This window comes from Myotis yumanensis, unplaced genomic scaffold (genome assembly GCF_028538775.1).
Source record: "Myotis yumanensis isolate MYYU_CA2020_CCGP unplaced genomic scaffold, mMyoYum1.0.hap1 SCAF_1, whole genome shotgun sequence".
NCBI lineage: Eukaryota > Metazoa > Chordata > Mammalia > Chiroptera > Vespertilionidae > Myotis > Myotis yumanensis.
The window spans coordinates 150,577,779-150,597,508 of NW_027223752.1; the positions used below are offsets into that span (position 1 = coordinate 150,577,779).

Below are 19,730 nucleotides of genomic sequence, written 5' to 3' on the forward strand. Positions count from 1 at the left end.
TTTGTTCATTCTAAAGGCATTATAGGAACTTTCAGGGTTACTAGGGTCATATTTATGAACACCGACCATCACACAGTTCAACAAATGAGGAAGTCACAAGAAATTGAGTGATATTCTTACTCTAATATATATTTTAATCCTCACCTGAGTTTCCATTGATTTTTAGAGTGTGGAAGGGAGGGAGGAGGGGGAGAAAGAGAGAGAGGGAGAGAAAGGGATAGAAACACTGAAGTGTGAGAGACACATTGGTTGCCTCCTGCATGTGCCCTGACCAGGGTGGGGCTGGGATCTGCAACTGAAGTATGTGCTCTTGACCGGGAATCAAACCGCGACCCTTTGGTCCCCAGGTGGGCGCTCTAACCACTGAGCAACTGGACAGGGCTAAAACATTTTGAAAGTGCTTTACTCTAAGAAATCTTAAAAGTTATATTTTTTTACTTTTATGAGAGAAATGTTATAAGATGACATCCTAAATAATGACCACATCAACTCTCTAGTTATTTTCCCAGTATTTACAAATGTATTAATACCAAGTACTCATCACCTGCCTGCCCATAACACCCTTCCCTAACTGCAACATTACAAGCGATTCTTAGATATATCTTTGCCCTACTAAACAGGGCTGACCAATTTAGCAAAATTCCATTTAGTTCAACTCAGAAATATGTAAGGAATGCTTTCTATTCTTCATGTGCTGGGCTAGCACCAGTGACACAGAAATGTATAAATCAGTTCCACAGTTCATACCAAGTCAATAAAACACCCTCAAAAGTTGATTATTATTAGAAAGTACTATATATAAATACAGATTTTAGCCAAACTATAATTCCTGATTATGGCCTTAATATGTTCTTTATACACACCTAAGGGTCTTATTTTTAGAGAACTCTGCCTTTCCAATGAACATACTCAGTATCCTTGTTTCTTACCATCTCAGAGCTTTTGGGGTACAAACTTATAAATGTCACCCCCACTTTGAAGAAAATAAAGATGATGGGTAGCAGAGGTCCTGCCATCTCTGCCCCAGGCACTTACCTGAGAGAGAGGTTCAGGAGGTGGTGGTGGCAGAGGAAGGTCTAACATGGGGTCTGCTGGTGGAGGCGGTAAATCATCCTCATATTGGCTCATACTAGTTGCAACGACATTTGCTCCGTAACCAGGAGAGGCTGCGCCACTGAAATGTGACACTTCCGGAGGAGCCTGATGATACGAACCCTGAGAAGACTCTTTCTGTGCCTGGATTGTCCTCTGTTCAGCTTCACTTATATCTGCTACCAGATCTGCCATGAGCGCATCTAAATCTTGGTCTTCCAGTGCATTTAAGGATTCTGATAAGGGAAAATTATATTAATAATCAAAACAAAGATTTGTGCCTAAAAAAATGGAATAAAGGTCATTTTTAGAATAATATTTGAATACTGGTCTTGAGGGATTGAGGTGGGTATAGGGCAATAAGGAGAGGCTGGTAAAAGGGTAAAAACTTTCAGTTATAAGATGAATAAGGTCTGAGGGTCTAATGGTGAGCATAGTTAATAGCACTGTATTGTATGACTAAAATTTTCGGGGAGAAGAAAACTTACATGTCTTTATAAAAAAAGAGAGAAAAGGTTACATATATGAGTGTGGAAAGGCAAATCTTCATTGCTCATATGTGCAAGTATATGCTATCTATTAATGTTATAATTTCATAAAAGTGTATTTTTTTAAAATTTCATGAATGTTACCTATGCAAAAGTGATTCATAGTTTACCTTCTTTTATTCAATGTTATGATGAAAATAACAGCCAGGAAAAATAAATGTATACTAGAGGCCTGGTGCACCAAATTCGTGCATGGGTACGCTCCCTAGGCCTGGCTAGTGATCAGGGCTGATCTGTGGGGTGACTGGCGGGTCCCCGCTGGCACCTGCCTTGGCCTGCCTAGTGCCACCTGCTCACCAACTCTGCCCTCCTCACAGCCGCCAGTTGCCTCCCTCTGTGGGGTGACTAACAGAGTGATCGGGAGCCCCCCGCTGCACCTGCCTTTGCTGGCCTGGGGCCTACCTGTTGGGGGCAGCTCCTGCATTGAGTGTCTGCCCCCTGGTGGTCAGCGAGCGTCATAATGACAGATCGTTCTGCTGTTTGGCCAATTTGCATATTAAGCTTTTATGATATACTAGAGGCCCGGTGCACAAAAATTTGTGCACTCGGGGGGGGTGGTCCCCCAGCCCGGCCTGTGCCCTCTCGCAGTCTGGGACCCCTCGGGAGATAACGACCTGCTGGCTTAGGCCTGCTTCCGGGTGGCAGAGGGCAGGCCCAATCCCTAGGTGCAGCCCCTGGTCGGGCTCAGAGCAGGGCCAATTGGGGGGTTGGGGCACCGCCCCCTGTCACGCACAGAGCAGGGCCGATCAGGGGGTTGGGGAGCTCCCCCCTGTCACTCACAGAGCAGGGCCGATCAGGGGGTTGAGGAGCTCCCCCTGTCACTCACAGAGTAGGGCCAATAGGGGAGTTGGGGCACCGCTCCCTGTCACACACAGAGCAGGGCCCGTGGGGGGGGGGGGTTGGGGCGCCACCCTCTATCACCCACAGAGCAGGGCCGATCAGGGGGTTGGGGCGCCGCACCCTGTCACACACAGAGCCGCAGGGTGATCAGGGGTTGGGGAGCTCCCCCCTAACAGGCACAGAGCAGGGCTGATCAGGGGGTTGGGGCGCCGCACCCTGTCACACACAGACCCGCAGGGCGATCAGGGGGTTTGGGTGCTGCCCCCTGTCACGCTGATCCTGGTGCCAGGAGGCCTCGCTGCTCCGCTGATACTGGTGCTGGGAGGCATATTACCCTTTTACTATATAGGATAGAGGCCTGGTGCATGGGTGGGGGCCGGCTGGTTTGTCCTGAAGGGTGTCCTGGATCAGGGTGGGGGTCCCCACTGGGGTGCCTGGCCAGTCTGGCTGAGGGGCTGAGGGCCGTTTTCAGGCTGGCGGGTGACTGAAGCTCCCAACCGCTCCTTTTTTTCTTTTCTTTTTTTTATTCTGGGCCAGCTTTAGCTCTGAGGCCTCTGCTGCTTTGTTTACCTTCTGTATTTGATACAATGTTGCGGTCCGGCTGGCTGAAGCCCGGCTGACTAAAAGCCGGTTTCTGGGGTTTTGTTTAGCTTCTATATTTGCATAGTTGCTTAGAGTTGCAGCTGAGAGGCCGGCAAGTCAGGTGGGGAACGTTGGAGTTCGCCGTCACTGGAGCAAGCAAGCCTCCCTGTTCGCTTCAGTGCATGGCTGCTGGCCGCCATCTTGGCTGGCAGTTAATTTGCATATCGCCCTGATTAGCCAATGGGAAGGGTAGCGGTCGTACACTAATTACCATGTTTCTCTTTTATTAGATAGGACTAGAGGCCTGGTGCATGAAAATTCATGCACTGGAGGCGGGGGGAAGGCCTCAGCCCGGCCTGCCCCCTTTCACAGTCCGGGAGCCCTCAGAGCCTGGAGGTGACCCGGCAATTAGGGGAAGGCAATGCCCCATCACACCTCTGCTGCTGCCACTGCTGGCAATGCAAGCCTTGGCTGGCCCTGGTTACCTGAGCCTTGGGCTGGCCCTGGGTGACTGGGGGGCTGAGGGAACTGGGGGTTTCCGGAGGTGGGACCGGCCTTGCCATGTGCCTGCTGCCCCGGCAGGGCTGAACGGACTGGGTGCTGCCTTCTTGTGGCTGTGGGCACCGCCATCTTTGAGGGCATGGCGGTTAATTAGCATATTCACTACTTATTGCCTGTGGGCACTGCTATCTTTGTGATGGCATGAGGGTCAATTAGCATATTCCTGTTTATTAGATAGAAAGATAGCAAATAATAGAAAAGAGGATGGGGGAAAAAAGAAAATTGGAAGAGGTGTATTATAATATATCAAGGTATAGGCATTGGCACCTAAGTGTTTATAAAAAAATATTACTGAAAATAACAGAAACAAAGAAACCCAATGAGTGCCAGAAATAAAACTTGGAACTTTAGATTTCTGTAACTAAATTTCTCTATTATTTTGTTTTTCATATTTTTGGTAGGCACTGCCATTCTTTGGAAAATCTTTTTCAAGAATTGCAATGAATTTTCATTCATTTGGAGGTGATTACTTCAAAGTTCACTTAATGTGAATAGCATGTGGGCTAAAGACTGTCTCTGCACTAAATAAAAAAGATAGTTTTGTTAATAAAATAACATGACAATCTCAGGAAGAATAAAAAATGTCAAACAGAGCAAATATATCAAATTATACAGAAATTAAAATATATTATATTTAGAAGCATCCATTCATATATTATCAATCATTATCCAACAAACAGTTCAACATTATCCTTGAAGAAACATTTACTTATTACTTTTTTATATTACTGTGCTTTGTTTCTCTAAAGGCTTAGATAAAAATTCCCTTTACCTCTTAAAAAACAATTAAGATAGTTTTGACACTACACAATTGCAGGATAGCGTTTCCTTTCATTACAGGCAAAAATATCTTCTTGCCCTTTCAATTCAATCCAGACACAAAAAATGCAATCTGAAATTCAGGATTATAAAAATTACACTCCCCACCGGTGTTCAGGTTCCTTAAATTTTGTTTTCAAATTGTAGTTCCACACAGGTTTTAGTCATTATTATAATTTAAAATTATTTAAGGAAAGAAATTATTATGCTTACCATTTAAATCCTTAAAACCCACACTGTAGTTAAACTCAGCCCTGGGAGGTTTAGGGTCCGGGGGAGGAAGAGTGTCGACTCCTAAACTCTGTGGAAACAGATCCCCGCCCCCCGCAAAGTTAATCATGAGACGAACATTTTTACAGCACATTTAATCTTCAAGTCAAAAGTCATGTCTTGTTTACACATTTTCTCTCTATATATGTTGTTTTAAAATGATATTCTTATTTGAGAATGTTTTATGTGATTTCCGCCCCCTGCATAATATTAGAAATTAAAAATTATTCTAGGAAGTACATCTTGAAACAGAACAGGCCAACGGAGAATGATGAGAATGAGAAAGTTAATTTTTACAAACAATAGAAAAAATTTCCTGTAATGATGTATTTGTAACATATGTACGATACATTTTTCTTTAAAAACGCACACTATTTTTCATTTATTTTGTAGAAAAGTTTAAGATCCCTACCTTATTTAGGAATGTTGGGTTGTTTTTATTTCAATATTTTGTGCAGGAAGTGATGAATCAACCCTGCTCTGATTTTATGAAAACACTAGAAGGCACTCTAGTTTGCCTGACTCTGTAAGCTGGGTCAGCAGCCTCTGGGCTCCAGTCACCAGTGACTGACCCTGAGTTAATCTGGTCTTTCTTAGACCTGAAGCCTATGGCTGAGTGGCTTTCATGCTACTTGAGGGGGCAAAGTTCTTACAGTGTAAAGAGACTACAATAACTCCCTTTTAGTCCTTTAACATGTAGCATTTCCTCAAAAATTGGTCAAAAATTTTACTAATTTTCTTACCTAGTCTTTCTATAAAGGTAAGTGCAGGGGAGATTGTTCAGTGCTGGTGGTTGTGGGAGGGATTCACTTGCAGAAAATCCCTCCATTAGCTAAATGATTGGCCATGATGAGCATGGAAATTGCCCAAACAGAAGGTATGTGTGACCAATGCATTCAATCAACTGAACTCAGGTATAATTAGGAAAAATGCTTTATTTCCTGGTGCCCCCTGCCCCCCACTGTCACAGTTACATCAGCAATATATAATATCGTCAATCTCCATTTTTTAAAAAGATAGCTCTCTTTTCAAATTAAAATCAAATTCTGTAACCCCATTCCCACCCCCCCCCCCCCCAATTGGTTAGTTAAAGAAGGAGATTTACCTGGGTCAAAAGATCCATCTCTCCCAGCAAATTGCTGAACATTTGGTCGATATCATCATTTGACTCATCCATCTGAAAAAGAAAGAAGCCCAGTTATAAACAGTCTAATAAAAGCCTGATCTCTCTCAACCGAAGGACTTGTATGCATGTATATAAGCATAACCAATGGACATAAGACACTGAGGGGTAGGGGAGGCCGGGAGAATGTCAAGGGGGGTAAAAAAGGAGACATATGTAATACTCTTTGTAATACTTTAAGCAATAAAACAAAATTTAAATAAATAAATAAATTATAACAAACAACAACAACAACAACAAAAAGCCTGATCTCTCGATGATTGTCCCATCTCTTTTTTCTCTCCAGGTGTCATATGGAGAGGAAGGCTCATTTCAGCTTAAAATTCCATGGCTGATCCCATTCCTTGGTCCAAGATTGAACCAAACCCTGGGAATCTGTCTCAGAGCTACAATCAGACTTTGTTTCTCCAGACCAATCTAGTCTCAGGGGCCAAGTGGACAACGTGGGCATTGTCCAGGAATTCACCTCCCTACAGGAAACCCTCCTTAGAAGAGGAGCAAACCTCATGCACAGGTGGTTATGAAGGAGAGAGATGCAGAAGTTCCCCTCCACTTACAAATTTACACAGAAATATGTCAGGAGTCGGAAAGCATCTTTACCAAATGATTCTCTGCTTTACAAAAGCTCTCTGAAACGGCAACTTTGGTTATTGACTTGGAAGTATTGGGGTGATAAACACTTAAAACCAAATGGCCACACAACCAAGTGATGAGAGACTGAAATAAATCCTGATGCGGTATCTTACATCAGAACCTTTCTTTGCCTAAGACAAAGGAAGCAATTGCTCAAGAAAGGAGCAGTGTTTCCATAGAATGAGGTGGGACACCCTGTGAGGTCCAACTAGCAGCTCTCCTGACACTTTTGGCAGGGCTGGATTAGGAAATTAGGAGACATGATTACTAGGCCTCCTTCAGCTACTCGTTAGTAGTATGCTGTTTGGCAAAGGGAATTAACTACTTCACCTGTAAGATGAGTTTGCTGGAGATACTTTCTAAGGGTCCTAAAATGCTCTAATACATTAGAAGATTAATGCTAATTACATTCAAGCTAAGAAGTCTGGTTAGAGTAAAGGATCAGCATGGGTTTTAATTATTATATATGTTAACTTAAACATATACAAAAGTAGAGAAAATAATATTATGCCTTTCATGAAACCAATGTTTAGCTTTAACAATTGCCAATTCACAACTGATATTTTAATTTTAAATATAATACCTATGTTTTCTCCCAATAATTATTTTGAAGCCAATATTATTTTCCCGTAAATATTTCAGTATGTAGCTCTAAAATATATATATATATTTTTTTACCATAACCATACTACTATCATCTCTGTGATGATTACTAATTTTCCAGAACACCCTATCTGGCTTTAGCGGGGGTATCTTGCAGGAGCATGGGTAGCTACAAAACTGGACTGGCCAGGAAAGGGCCAGGAAGGGAACTTCAGTTAAAACCCGAGAGGTCCATGATACCGTGGGACAAGCACATTCCTAAGAAGCAGACACACATCAGAGAACCAGGTGTGCATACACACGGGACGGGGGAATTCAAGGAAACCATTCAGTGAATGCTCAGGGTCTTTCACACGAGGTAGGCAGGTGAGCACTCAGGTATGAAAGAGACCGGCCAGGCAGACACTGCAGGTGTGAGTCTATGTGTGCAGGCCTAAGTGGTCACGGAGGACTTGAGAACAGATCATCAGTGAAGAAACATGGAAGACGTCCATCCTCTTTTATGTGGTTGTTGGGCTTAGGATTCACTGCAGTCAGGAGGAGGAGACAGAGCTGCAGGAGGGGAGGAGAGTCAAAGTTGGCTCCATGTGAATGTGGTTTTATCCCCTCCCAGTTGCTTACAAAGTATCTGAATCATACCTTCCCTTCTACTTATCTACAAAATAGAGGAAAGAAAGTATTTTAGTCACCAAAATGCCGTTGGTTTCACAGACTGTCCATTCAAAAAGTTAATCTGGTATTCAAAATCCTATAATGGGTGATTCATTCATTGTTTTAATAAGAGGAAAGTAACAGAAAATAATAAAATTGCAGAACTGCCCATTTATTTTCATTAGAATATTATGTAGTAGGGGGGTGGGGGTGCTGGAGGGAGTCAATGGGGAAAAAAGGGGGACATATGTAATACTTTCAACAATGAAGAATTATTTTAAAAAATAATATTATGTAGTATAATAATGTGACAAAAATAGAAGAATCAGATGAATAATTATTAACAGGATAAGTTGACAGTATTAGTGTTAATATATTTCAAACTTTTCATAAGGGAAAAATAATCTATTCAAAGTGGAAAAACATATTTATGTTCTGACCTCAAAACAGCCAGCCAGTATTACAATATACTCACAGGATCCAAAGATAATGCTAATAAGAATAATCTTGCTATTGATGTTTTCTCTTAAATCATTACATTTGGTAAAGTACTAAAGTGATGAAGAATAAAGTCTTGAAAGGAAATATGACACCCATGAATCAGAAAAACCCAGAGCCCAAAGACCTTGGTTTCTCAGCCTGTGCACACCACTGACACACAGCGGCTTAAGGACATCCAGAATATCTTACACTTAAGATGGAAATAACTCAAAACAGCGTTCTCTGACTTCTGCTGACACTCTTCTAGGTTCATTTGAGAAAAATCTTTCCCCTTGCCCTTTCATTCCTTTCTCCCAGAGTCTGTTGTTACGGAATTATTAAAAGCAGTCAGCATAAAAAATGCGCTGTAAACCTAGGTGTAAGTAAATCTGCTACTGAACGTAGCAGATTTAAAAGAGTTGCGTCCTTGGTGAAAATAATAATTCATTTGAATTAAGAGCTATTATTTACATAAATTCATGAATTTGTATTAATCTGTAAATACAATCATTTTACATACTTACCTTATTTCTGGAATGGACAGACCCAGTCACTCAAATATACACCCCCCCCCCCCCCCAACACACACACAAATGTGAGAAAATAGGGATGTGTCTGTGTCTATTTGCATGCGTGGTGTTTTTCAAAGGTCAAAATTAAGTAGCGAGAGAGAGAGAGAAACACCCATCCCCAAGAGCTGCAAGTGTTATTTGGGTCAACAGCAGGGAGGGGCTGCCTTAGTGAAGTAACAGATTGCAAAACAAGCAATGTGCTATCATGTTGGGTGGAATTAACATCTTTTTGTGAGTATGTCATTTCTGAGTTCCTTTTGTGTCCTGGGAAGAACACCAAACTGCTGAGTAAAAGAAAACTAGAATAGTACTTTATCAGATGGATTTTGTTGTTTTTTGGGAGGTGGGATGGGGAAAGGATAGGAGAGAGGCTGAAATTCTCCCTAGATCTCCTGAACATCCAAGGAAATTTCCCCCAATGCTTACTATTTCCCTAAGGCTCAAATTTCTAAGCCTTAGTTTTCATCCTCAAATACTTTCTCTTCTCCACATATACAAACTTCACATACACATATTTAAAAAACCTACCCATACCGCCCCCCCCCCCCAAAAAAAATGGTGACTATGTGAGGTGATGGGTGTGTGAGCTGAATTTTTTGTGGTAATCATTTCACAGTATATGAATATATCAAATCATTATGTTGTACACCTTAAACACACAGTATTATATGTCAACTAGAGGCCCGGTGCACAAAAATTTGTGCACTGGGGGGGGGGGGGGGTCCCTCAGCCTGGCCTGTGCCCATTTGCAGTCCAGGACCTCTTGGGGGATGTCCACCTGTCGACTTAGGCCCACTCCCCAGGGGTTTAGGCCTAAGCTTGCTGTCAGACATCCTTCTGGTAGCCAGGGAGCCCTCGGGGGATGTCCGAAAAGGCTTAGGCCCCCAAGGGATCGGGTCTAAACCCTTAGTTGGACATTCTTAGTGCTGCCACGGAGGTGGGAGAGGCTCCTGCCACCACCACTGCGCTGGCCAGCCATGAGCCAGCTTCTGGCTGAGTGGCACTCCCCATATGGAAGTGCACTGATCACCAGGGGGCAGCTCCTGCATTGAGCATCTGCCCCCTGGTGGCCAGTGTGCATCATAGCAACCGGTCATTCTGCCATTCAGTCAATTTGCATATTAGCCTTTTATTGTTATTACCAGAGGCCCGGTGCATGAAATTCGTGCACTGGGGGTTGGGGTTCCCTCAGCCCAGCCTGCCCCTCAGTCTGGAAGCCCTCAGTGGATGTCCTACTGATGGCCACAGTCTGGCAGCAAAGGCTCGGAGCAGGCGTCCCGTGTGTGTGTGTGTGTGTGTGTGTGTGTGTGTGTCTCTCTCTCTCTGCTGGGGGCCTGCCCCCAGCCACACCGTGGAGACTTGGAGCAGGCGTCCCTCTCTGTTGATCTCTCAGGCTCCTGGCCTGCACTGCATGTTGTACTCTCCCTTGAGCTGTGGCCAGGGTGGGGCCGCACTTGCCTGCTGTGGGATCGTCGCGGCTTCTCTGATCACTGATCAAAGGCGGCCCGGTTCTCCCGGCCCTTGCCTGCTGCCTGGGTTTCCAATCACTGTCCTTGCCCTTTCAGCTCCCATCATTGTGCCTACGTATGCAAATTAACCACCATCTTTCTTGGCAGTTAATTTGCATATCACCCTGATTAGCCAATGGGAAGCGTAGCAAAGGTACGATCAATTACCCTTTTTGTCTCTTATTAGATTAGATATAGGATGTCCTTATTTCCCCCCTTTTGCCCCCTCTACCCAGCTCTTGCCCCTCACTTCTCTCTGGCCATCACCATACTGTTGTCTGTGTCCATGGTTTGTGCATATATTTTCTTTGGGTAATCCCTTCTTTAAATTTTTATTTTCAGATAAGTGCTTATAACTGCACTATTATATATTTTCAATTATATCATTTAGAATTGAGATATCTTTTAATTGAACCCTTGTAAATTTTAGTGCAATTTAATAAATTATGCTAGAAGCAATTAGGAGATTTTTCATGTAATGCAGATACATTTCAATTAATATTTTATTAATTTTTAATTTTTTAATATTTTAATTTGAAATAATCTCATACATGTAAAAAAAACTATAAAATACTACAGCATGTTATATGTACCCTTCACCCAATTTCTTAGGTGTTAATAATTTAAACATAATCATTATACAACTAACAAAATTTGGAATACATTTTTCTTATAATCTCTTTAATGTTACTTAATCCATTTACTTTGTTTTTGTTAATCTTCACCCAAGGATATTTTTCCATTGAATTTTAGAGAGAGTGAAGGGAAAGGGAGAGACACATTGATTGGTTGCCTCCTGCACATGCTCTGATAGGGACTGGGGATCAAGCCAGCAACTGAGGTACATGCCCTTGACTGGAATTGAACATGGGACCCTTCAGTCCACGGACTAATGCTCTATCCACTGAGCAAAACAGGCTGCAGCTTAATTCATTTACTTTTAATCTATATGTGTCTTTATATTTAAAGTGGGTTTTGTTTTTGATTTACCCTCATAATCTGTCTTTTAATTAGTGCATTTATGCCACTGACTTTCAGAGTGCTTACTGATAGAGTTACTGTCATATCAGGTGGCTTCTGGGGCTTCTGGGGTCGGCCTGCGGCCTGGGATCGGATCTGATCACGGGTGGCAGGCAGGCGGCTTCTGGGGTCACACACGGGGGCCTGGATGGCGGCTCACGTTGTCCTGCCCTGCCTGCAGTATGCAAATTAGCTGCCATCTTTGTTGGCGGTTAATTTGCATATCATGCTGATTAGCCAATGGGAGGCTATTATTAGATAGGATTATATCTCAATAAAGCTGGGGAAAAATCTGTCCCAAGTACTCTGCAACAAGACATATATTTTATCTATGGCAAAATTAACTTCATATATTTAATTCAGTTTGGATGCAGGTGTCATTGCTCTTCAGATTAGTAATTTCAGCCATAATTTGGGATCTCGATCAGGACAGACCTTATTTTACCTGTCAGGGTAGCTTGCCTAAACTAAGCCCATTTATTATGTAACAAACATTGTCATTATTATTCTCCTCTGCATTCTCCTCCCATATGCCCTATTTTGTCTAATGGTTGTTATTCATTTATTACTCCAATTTAGAAACTTGAGTGTAGTCCTTGACACCTCTCATTTTTCCATTCAATCAGTCAAAAATCCTCCCTGTTTTTCCAGTGTTCTCCTTTATGTCCCCACTGTGAAGCCATAGATTAGACCCTCATCAGCTCATCCAGCCTCCAGCCTCCCAGATCCTCCATCAAACCTCACCACCATCACTGGGAATTTGAAATACAAATGTGCATGTGTCACCCTCCTGTTTAAAACCTTCATGGCTGGTCAAGAGGAAGTGGAGACAGTTTAGGTCTTAGCATGTCCTTTAAGTCCTTCATAATTTCCCCAGTCTACTTTTCAGGGTTCAACTCTTGCCCCTGACGTTGATTTGAACAGGCTTTAAAAAATTGTCTGTCTTTATATATGCTATGATTCGTGCACAGGTGGGGTCCCTCGAGGTGGCCTATGGGGATTGGTCCCCAACTTGCGCCCCCAGCCTCGCAGCTCTGCAGCCCTTCCTGGCACCCCGCCTTGGCCTGGTGCCACCCCCTCACCTGCTCCACCATCCGCTGCGGTCCCACTCTCATCTGGGCCCATTGGGGCTGGCAGCGCCTCCACTGCCGTCTGCTGCCAGCACCACCAACACCTGCCATGTTCCACGATGCCCCCTGCTGGTCAGCGCACATCATAGTGAGTGGCTGAACTCCCGAGGGGACAATTTGCATTATTAGGCTTTTATTATATAGGATTTCCTTTAAATAATATCCATTTCTGTCCATTTCTCCTTCATAAAATCCTATTTATCATTCAAAACCCAGCTCCTGTGTCAATACTTCAATGGGTCTTCATAATCAGTAGAGAGATTTGCCAGCCTTGCATCTGGGAACCATATCAGTAAATCCTGGTCCCAACAACAACCTTGATATCATATTTAATCTCCCTGGGCTTGAAGAGAATAATGCATAATTCATAAATTGTTGTGACATTTAAACAAAATAGCATACGATTCTTGGCATAAATACCAATAATAGCATTTACCATACTGAATCATGTTCTTTTTGTTACTATGTTAGAATCTCTTTCCAGACTGGGCACTATTATTAAGTAAGGATCAGATCTGGTTAATCTTTGCATTAAAAAAATGCTTTGTTGAAAGCCTAAGTCTCCTCCCAAACTAACAGGAAAAAGTGAGCTAGAGCGCAGGTCTCAGGCTGCCTAGGGAGCTAACATTCTACCTCCTGCGCCCTAGACAGGGACCCTGCTGCACGGCACTCAGAGACCTGACACTCACTGCATTCCAGGGCAGCATAGTCTGTAGAAGCTCCAGGTTTGTGGAACCTCACTCACTACAGCAATAGTTCTTTTTTTGCAGTGCTTTCCAAGTGAGTAAATACTAACAGTTACACAGGCAAACTTTGTTGGTAAGCACAGGGGTTTCATTGGAGCTCACATCCATTTAGGCTTGGATCAGTTTTCAAACTCCCATTTGTTTTTATTTTTAGTAAACTCTAATAACTACCCAACTTGAATGACATTAACAATAACTTTCCTTCTTAGCTAATTCAATCTCAAGTAAGTTAAGATTTCAAGTAGTAGGTTAATTAGCCGTTATTTAATACATAAAAACAAGTTATGTCTTCTATCTTAATTATTCCTTTATTCACATCATATAGCTAATTAATTTCATCCCCATAAACATAGATTTATACCTCACTTTAGAACAGCTAATTATATAATAATATCAGGTTATCTGTGTCAATTTAATACATAATATATTTGTGTTTTGCTATTTACTTAGAATTATATGTCCCTGCCTTGTACTGGGTTTGAAAATAGAGAATAAATCATATGTGCGTATGTGTACTTGTCGATGCCACATTTTGATTTTTCATGTGCATTAATTTTATTTATATATTTATTTATTTATTTATTTTGTTTTTGATGCAATTGTATTTTCCAAATTCTCTTCAAGGTGTATATTTGACTATAGCTAGAATGATGGAGAAACACATTATTTATTAATATTTCTCCTATATTTTTAATTGAATTTATTGGGGTTACATTGGTTAATAAACCTATATAGGTTTCAAGTATACAATTCTATAATACATCATCTGTATATTGTATTGTGTGTTTCTCACCCCAAATCAAGTCTCCTTCCATCACCATTTATCACCTGTTTACCTTCTACCTCTCCCCCATCCCTTTCCCTCTGGTAATTACTATACTGTTGTCTGTGTCCAAAACAACTGTTGTTGTTCTGCTTCATCCTTTCACCTATTTCACCTAGTCTCCTAGTCCCACTCCCCTCTGAGAGTTGTCAGTCTGTTCTCTGTATCTATCTTGTTTTTGCTCATTAGATTCCACAATGTCCATATATATATATATATATATATATATATATATATATATATATTTTTTTTTTTTTCCTGCTGTGGAATTCCATTGTGTAAATGTACCACTGCTTTTTTATCCACTAATCTACTGATGGGCACTTGGGCTGCTTCCAAATCTTGGTTATTGTAAATAGTGCTGAAATGAAGACAGAGGTGCATATATTCTTTTGAATCAGTGTTTTGGGTTTCTTTGGATATATTTCCAGAAGTGAAATTGCTGGGTCATGAGGTAGTTCCAGTTTTTTTCATTTTTTAAAAATATATTTTTATGGATTTAAGAGAGAAGAAGGGAGAGGGAGAGTTAGCAGCATCAATGATGAGAGAGAATCATCGATTAGCTGCCTCCACATACCCTCTATTGGGGATAGAGCCCGCAACCTCGACATGCGCCCTAACTAGGAATCAAACTGTGACAATCTGGTTCATGGGTTGACCCTCAATCACCGAGCCACACCAGCTGGGCCCATTTTTAATTTTTTTGAGAAAACTGCATAATGTTTTCCATAGTAGCTGCAAAAGTCTTCATTCCTATTAACAGTACATGAGGGTTCCCTTTTCTCCATATTCTCACCAGCACTTGTTTGTTGATTTTTTGATGGTAGACATTCTGACAGGTGTGTGGTGATGTCTCATTGTGGCTTTAATCTGCATTTCTCTGATGATCAGTGATGTTGAGCATCTTTTCATGTCTACTGGCCATCTGTTTGTCCTCTTTGGAGAAGTATCTATTCTGGGCCTTTGACCATTTTTTAATTGGATTGTTGTTTTTGGTGTGAAGGTGTTAAATTCCTTATAAATTTTGGATATTAACCCCTTATTAGATATGTCATTGGTGAATATGATCTTCCATTCAGTAGGTTGTCTTTTCATGTTGTTGATGGTTTCCTTTGCTGTGCAAACACTTTTTAGTTTGATGTAGTCCTATTTGTTTTGTTTTTTTTCCTCTTGCCTGAGGAAATGTATCAGAAAAAAAATTACTAAAAAAAATCTGAGATTTTATTGCCTATGTTTTCTTCTAGGATTTTTATGGTTTTGAGTTTCATATTTAAATCTCTAACCCATTTTGAGTTTATTCTTATGTATGGTGTAAGAAGGTGGTCTAGTTTCATTTTTTGCATGTATCTCTATAATTTTCCCAGCACCATTTTTGAATCATGCGTTTATATTTAAATTTGCTAATTTGTAAAAACAAAAATGAATACACATATAAACATGTTCAAATACTGCCCTCTTATATATGTTATATTTCTTTGCTATGTACTAAATTTTGAGCATAAGAGTATTAGATGAAGGGTTTAATACATTTAAAACAAAAAGATTTATTCATAAAAACATAAAAGTTGGTATATTAAATAAAATAGGTAATAATAAACATAAGAATTTTTCATAAAACAAAAACTAATGAAAAAGATTGCTTTTCTTACAGATTTTATAAAGTGCACCTAACAACTTCTTCATAAAATAAGAAAGTTAAAATGTTTATCTTGCGATTATCAATTCTTGGCCTTACAGAAATGACACATTCACTGGCAGCCAGCATCAATGCAATACAGTCTATGCTATTTCAATTTTTATAAGGACTTTATTTGTCAAAAGTCTGCTTTCTTGTAGTGCTCGATTAGGATATTATGAACTCATGGGTGTTCTAATTTGAATGGTTACAAAGCTTATCTTTTCAGCCGTGTTCTTAGTTATGCATAATCCTTACTTGGATTGAGGTACTGATACCAACAACACAATAAAAATATTAGAGCAGTAAGGATTAAAGGAAAAACCAGAATACTTGTTCATAAAAAATTTAAAGGAAACAACAAGGAATATCTAAAAAAATGACTTTCTGATCAATAAAATGATCAGTCAATTTAAGTTCAGACATGTTAGAATTGATCATCAAAATTCTAGCAGAACAATTGCTTCTTATCTAGCAAGGAGAAATCAGTCCTCTCGGTTGCTTCTGAGCATGGCTGTGAGTTGAGATAGATAGATAGATGATAGATAGGTAGATAGACTAGATAGATAGATAGATAGATAGATAGATAGATAGATAGATATCATTCCCCATTCCCTCTATTTGCCTGATAATAACAATAATAACTATAACTATTAGGTGTTCTCAGGCTGTGCCAGGCTCTGGCCTCGTGCTTTACCTGTACTGCTGATTAAATCCTTCCTCACAACCACCCCATGTAGGACACTTCTATTTCCATCTTACAGCTGAGGAAGCTAAGGCACTCAGAGATTAAGTAACTTGCCTAAAGTTACACAGTTTAAGTCAGTCAACAAATATTTATTGATCCCAGATACTGTTATAGGCCTTAGCAAATCTCTGGAAGATTTTTCTCTTTGGGTTTTCCACGACTGTATTTCTCTTCATCAATGTGCTAAGGATGAACTATCTAGGACAGTGGTCGGCAAACTCATTAGTCAACAGAGCCAAATATCAACAATACAACGACTGAAATTTCTTTTGAGAGCCAAATTTTTTAAACTTAAATTATATAGGTAGGTACATTGTTATTAACTTAATTAGGGTACTCCTAAGGCTTAGGAAGAGCCACACTCAAGGGGCCAAAGAGCCGGCATGTGGCTCGCGAGCCGCAGTTTGCCGACCACTGATCTAGGAGATTTATCTACATATGACACACTTTCAATTTTAAAAATAATCAAATAAAAGTGTTTGCATCCTTGCATTGAGACTGTTAATTTTTTTACCCTACATCCTATCATGTATTTTTTAGTGCAGGTGAACAGCTAGATTACCCAAGCTTAAATATCTAGATAAGAAAAAAGGTTGAAAGATATGAGGTTCTGTCAGTATCAATTTGCTTCGGTATTTTTAATTTTTAAAAATTTTAAAAAGTCATGTTTTTTCAAGGAAAAATGTCAGCCCACACATTACAACTACAGATACAAAAGAAGAGAAAAATTTTAAAATCTGATCATGATAAGGATCACATGAAGTAAGAAATAAGTTGTGCGACATCCAGATGATCACAAATGCTGGTGGAAATTATGAAATAGCTAGATTACAGTGTGACTGGAAAATAATTGACAATATTGGAATTTACCCGACTCCTTCAGTGTAGTTTTTTCTCTCCCCCCTCCCCGCCCCCCCAAATGCAATGAAGGCACTTAACAAGAGGAAGTGGTTCGCAGAACAACATAGCACATGGTTAAAGGTTCTTGCAATGTTTGGGGGAAGGGAGGAAGCTAAAGATTTTGTGTAACAGGAAACAGAAGCTCCTCTGAAATGACACATCATATCAAATAATATTCAACAAAAAAAGTAAGATGAAAAAATCTCTTGGGCCAACTTAACTGCTTTTGTTCAGTACACCCGAGAACATTGAACACTTTAAGAAATAGACTAACAAGGGATTATCCTATTATAGGGTTATCACTATGGTGATATGAATAATTCAGACCAATACAACAATCACATGGGAAATTGGTATGAACACTGCAGATATGTATGTGTATGGTCATCCAAAAGGAATGGCCAAAACAATTGAGTTCTTTGTTAAGCAATATTGTGATGGCAAAAGTTAGAGGAAAAATATTTTAAAATAAAAAGTTAATCATAAAATGACATGATTAATTTCAATTTAAAAACTATTAAGAAGGTGCTTTGAAAAGCCTTAGAATTTGTCACAGTGTAGAAACTGACATATACATACAGAACATGGGATGGGCTATCATATTTTTTTTAAAGTATGATTTGATTTTTAAATTCACTTATTTTTTAATTGCTCTGCTTTTGAGTGAATGCAGGGTGGAGTGGGGCCGAGTAAATCTGCTAAGTCAAGCTCTATGGCAGGTGATATGGCTCTAAAAGACCCCAAAAAGTCCAATAGGACTCAGAAGTAAATAGTATGTGACACAGGGAAACAAAGGGAAGCTCATAAGAACACAATTTTCTCACTTCCATCTGTCCACATGGCTTTTCTATATCTCTGGGAGACAAGCTGTGGACTAGTGTCATTTGGATTTACATGGCCTGAAAAGAGATGAGATTTTAAGTTCCCTTTTTGTTCTGTTTGGAACATCTATATAAGAAATGGGGAACTGCTTTTGTATTTAGGATCTACTGTGACATGAAACCAGTGACAGTATAATTTCAGGTTTTTTGAAGAGATGAACATAGAAAAATATTATTTACTTATTTGTAAATAAAACTGCAGACATTAATTTTCATATGCTAACTCCTGTGAATAGTTATCTGTACTCACCGTTTCTTACTCATCTCTATATTCTCTTGAATTTACTCTGCTGAGGTTGAATGTTTGGGTCTCCACTGTCCCAAATTCATATGCTGAAACGCTAATTCCCAATGTGATAGTATTTGCAGATGGAGCCTTTGGAGCTAATCAGGTCATGAGGGTGGAGCCTTCATGTTGGAAATAGTGCCCTTATTAGAAGGGATATGAGAAAGCCTGTTCTCTCTCCCTTCCCACCATATGAGTGTACAAGAGGACAGTCTGCCAACCAGGAAGCAGGTCCTCACCAGACACAGGATCTGCCTGTGCTTTGATCTTAAACTTCAGAGTCCAGAACCGTGAGAAATAAGTATTTGTTGTTTAAGCCACCCAATTTATGGTATTGTAATAGCAGCCCAAACTGACTAAGACATACCCCGTTGGACTTTTGTTCCCACCATGTCACCAAACTGTGTCAAGATTACCAATGACTTTCATGTTCCTAATTCAATGGTTGATTCATAGCACCTTAAACAGAACTTAACACCATTCGTGGATCACACTCTGTCGGAAATCTTTGTTCACTTGGCTTCTGTGAAAGCCTTCTTTCCTGCTTTTCCTCCTAACAGAGGCCAATTGACCTTGAAGCTTCAGGGGTCCTCACTGGCAGGCTTCTTCTAAGACTGCTTTTCTCTTATGGCGCTCAGCAGAAGCGTGGAACACTGTTCTCCGGCTGGGAGATCATCCTGGTAGGGGTTGGAGCGAGGCCAGTGGGCTGCCAGCACTACCGACATCTGCCAGACTCCAGCAAGAGCTAGATCTATGGTAGATCTCAAGGACTTGGATCCCCTCTTTTATTCCAGGGAGAAGATTTGAAGGAGATGCTTTTGTGCTCCGCTCCTTGTGTGGGGTCACCTTGACCCAGGCTCATTCTGGCCGCCTTACATCACCCCCAACTGCAGCCTAGCAGTTGGAAGTGAGCAGAAACTGAAGGTTGTGTGGTCCTGACTAAGTTGAACCAGCTACTTTTTGGGCTTCGGGGAGCCATAGGGTGTTATGCCATATCTAGTGAGAGCAAATGCTTAAGTTCTCTGAGGTCCTGCTCCCGGGCACCACCACAGTAAGAAACCACAGAGGAAGTTACAGATGAGGCCTTACCACAGAGAGCTGTAAGATTGAAATAAACTTTTCCTGCTCTCTCAGTAACAAAATTAATTTTGAGCAACCATGCTGGAAGAAAGACTAAAT

The 19,730-nt window shown here is 40.7% G+C and overlaps 1 protein-coding gene across 1 annotated transcript in view; it reads right to left on the minus strand.

Moving 5' to 3' along the window:
* APBB1IP (amyloid beta precursor protein binding family B member 1 interacting protein) overlaps positions 1–19,730 on the minus strand; it is a 103,557-nt gene that overhangs the window by 48,489 nt on the left and 35,338 nt on the right. The window contains 3 exon segments of the mRNA XM_070433183.1: positions 1,036–1,328; positions 4,656–4,743; positions 5,818–5,889. Of these exon segments, the coding sequence (XP_070289284.1) occupies positions 1,036–1,328; positions 4,656–4,743; positions 5,818–5,889 (453 nt within the window).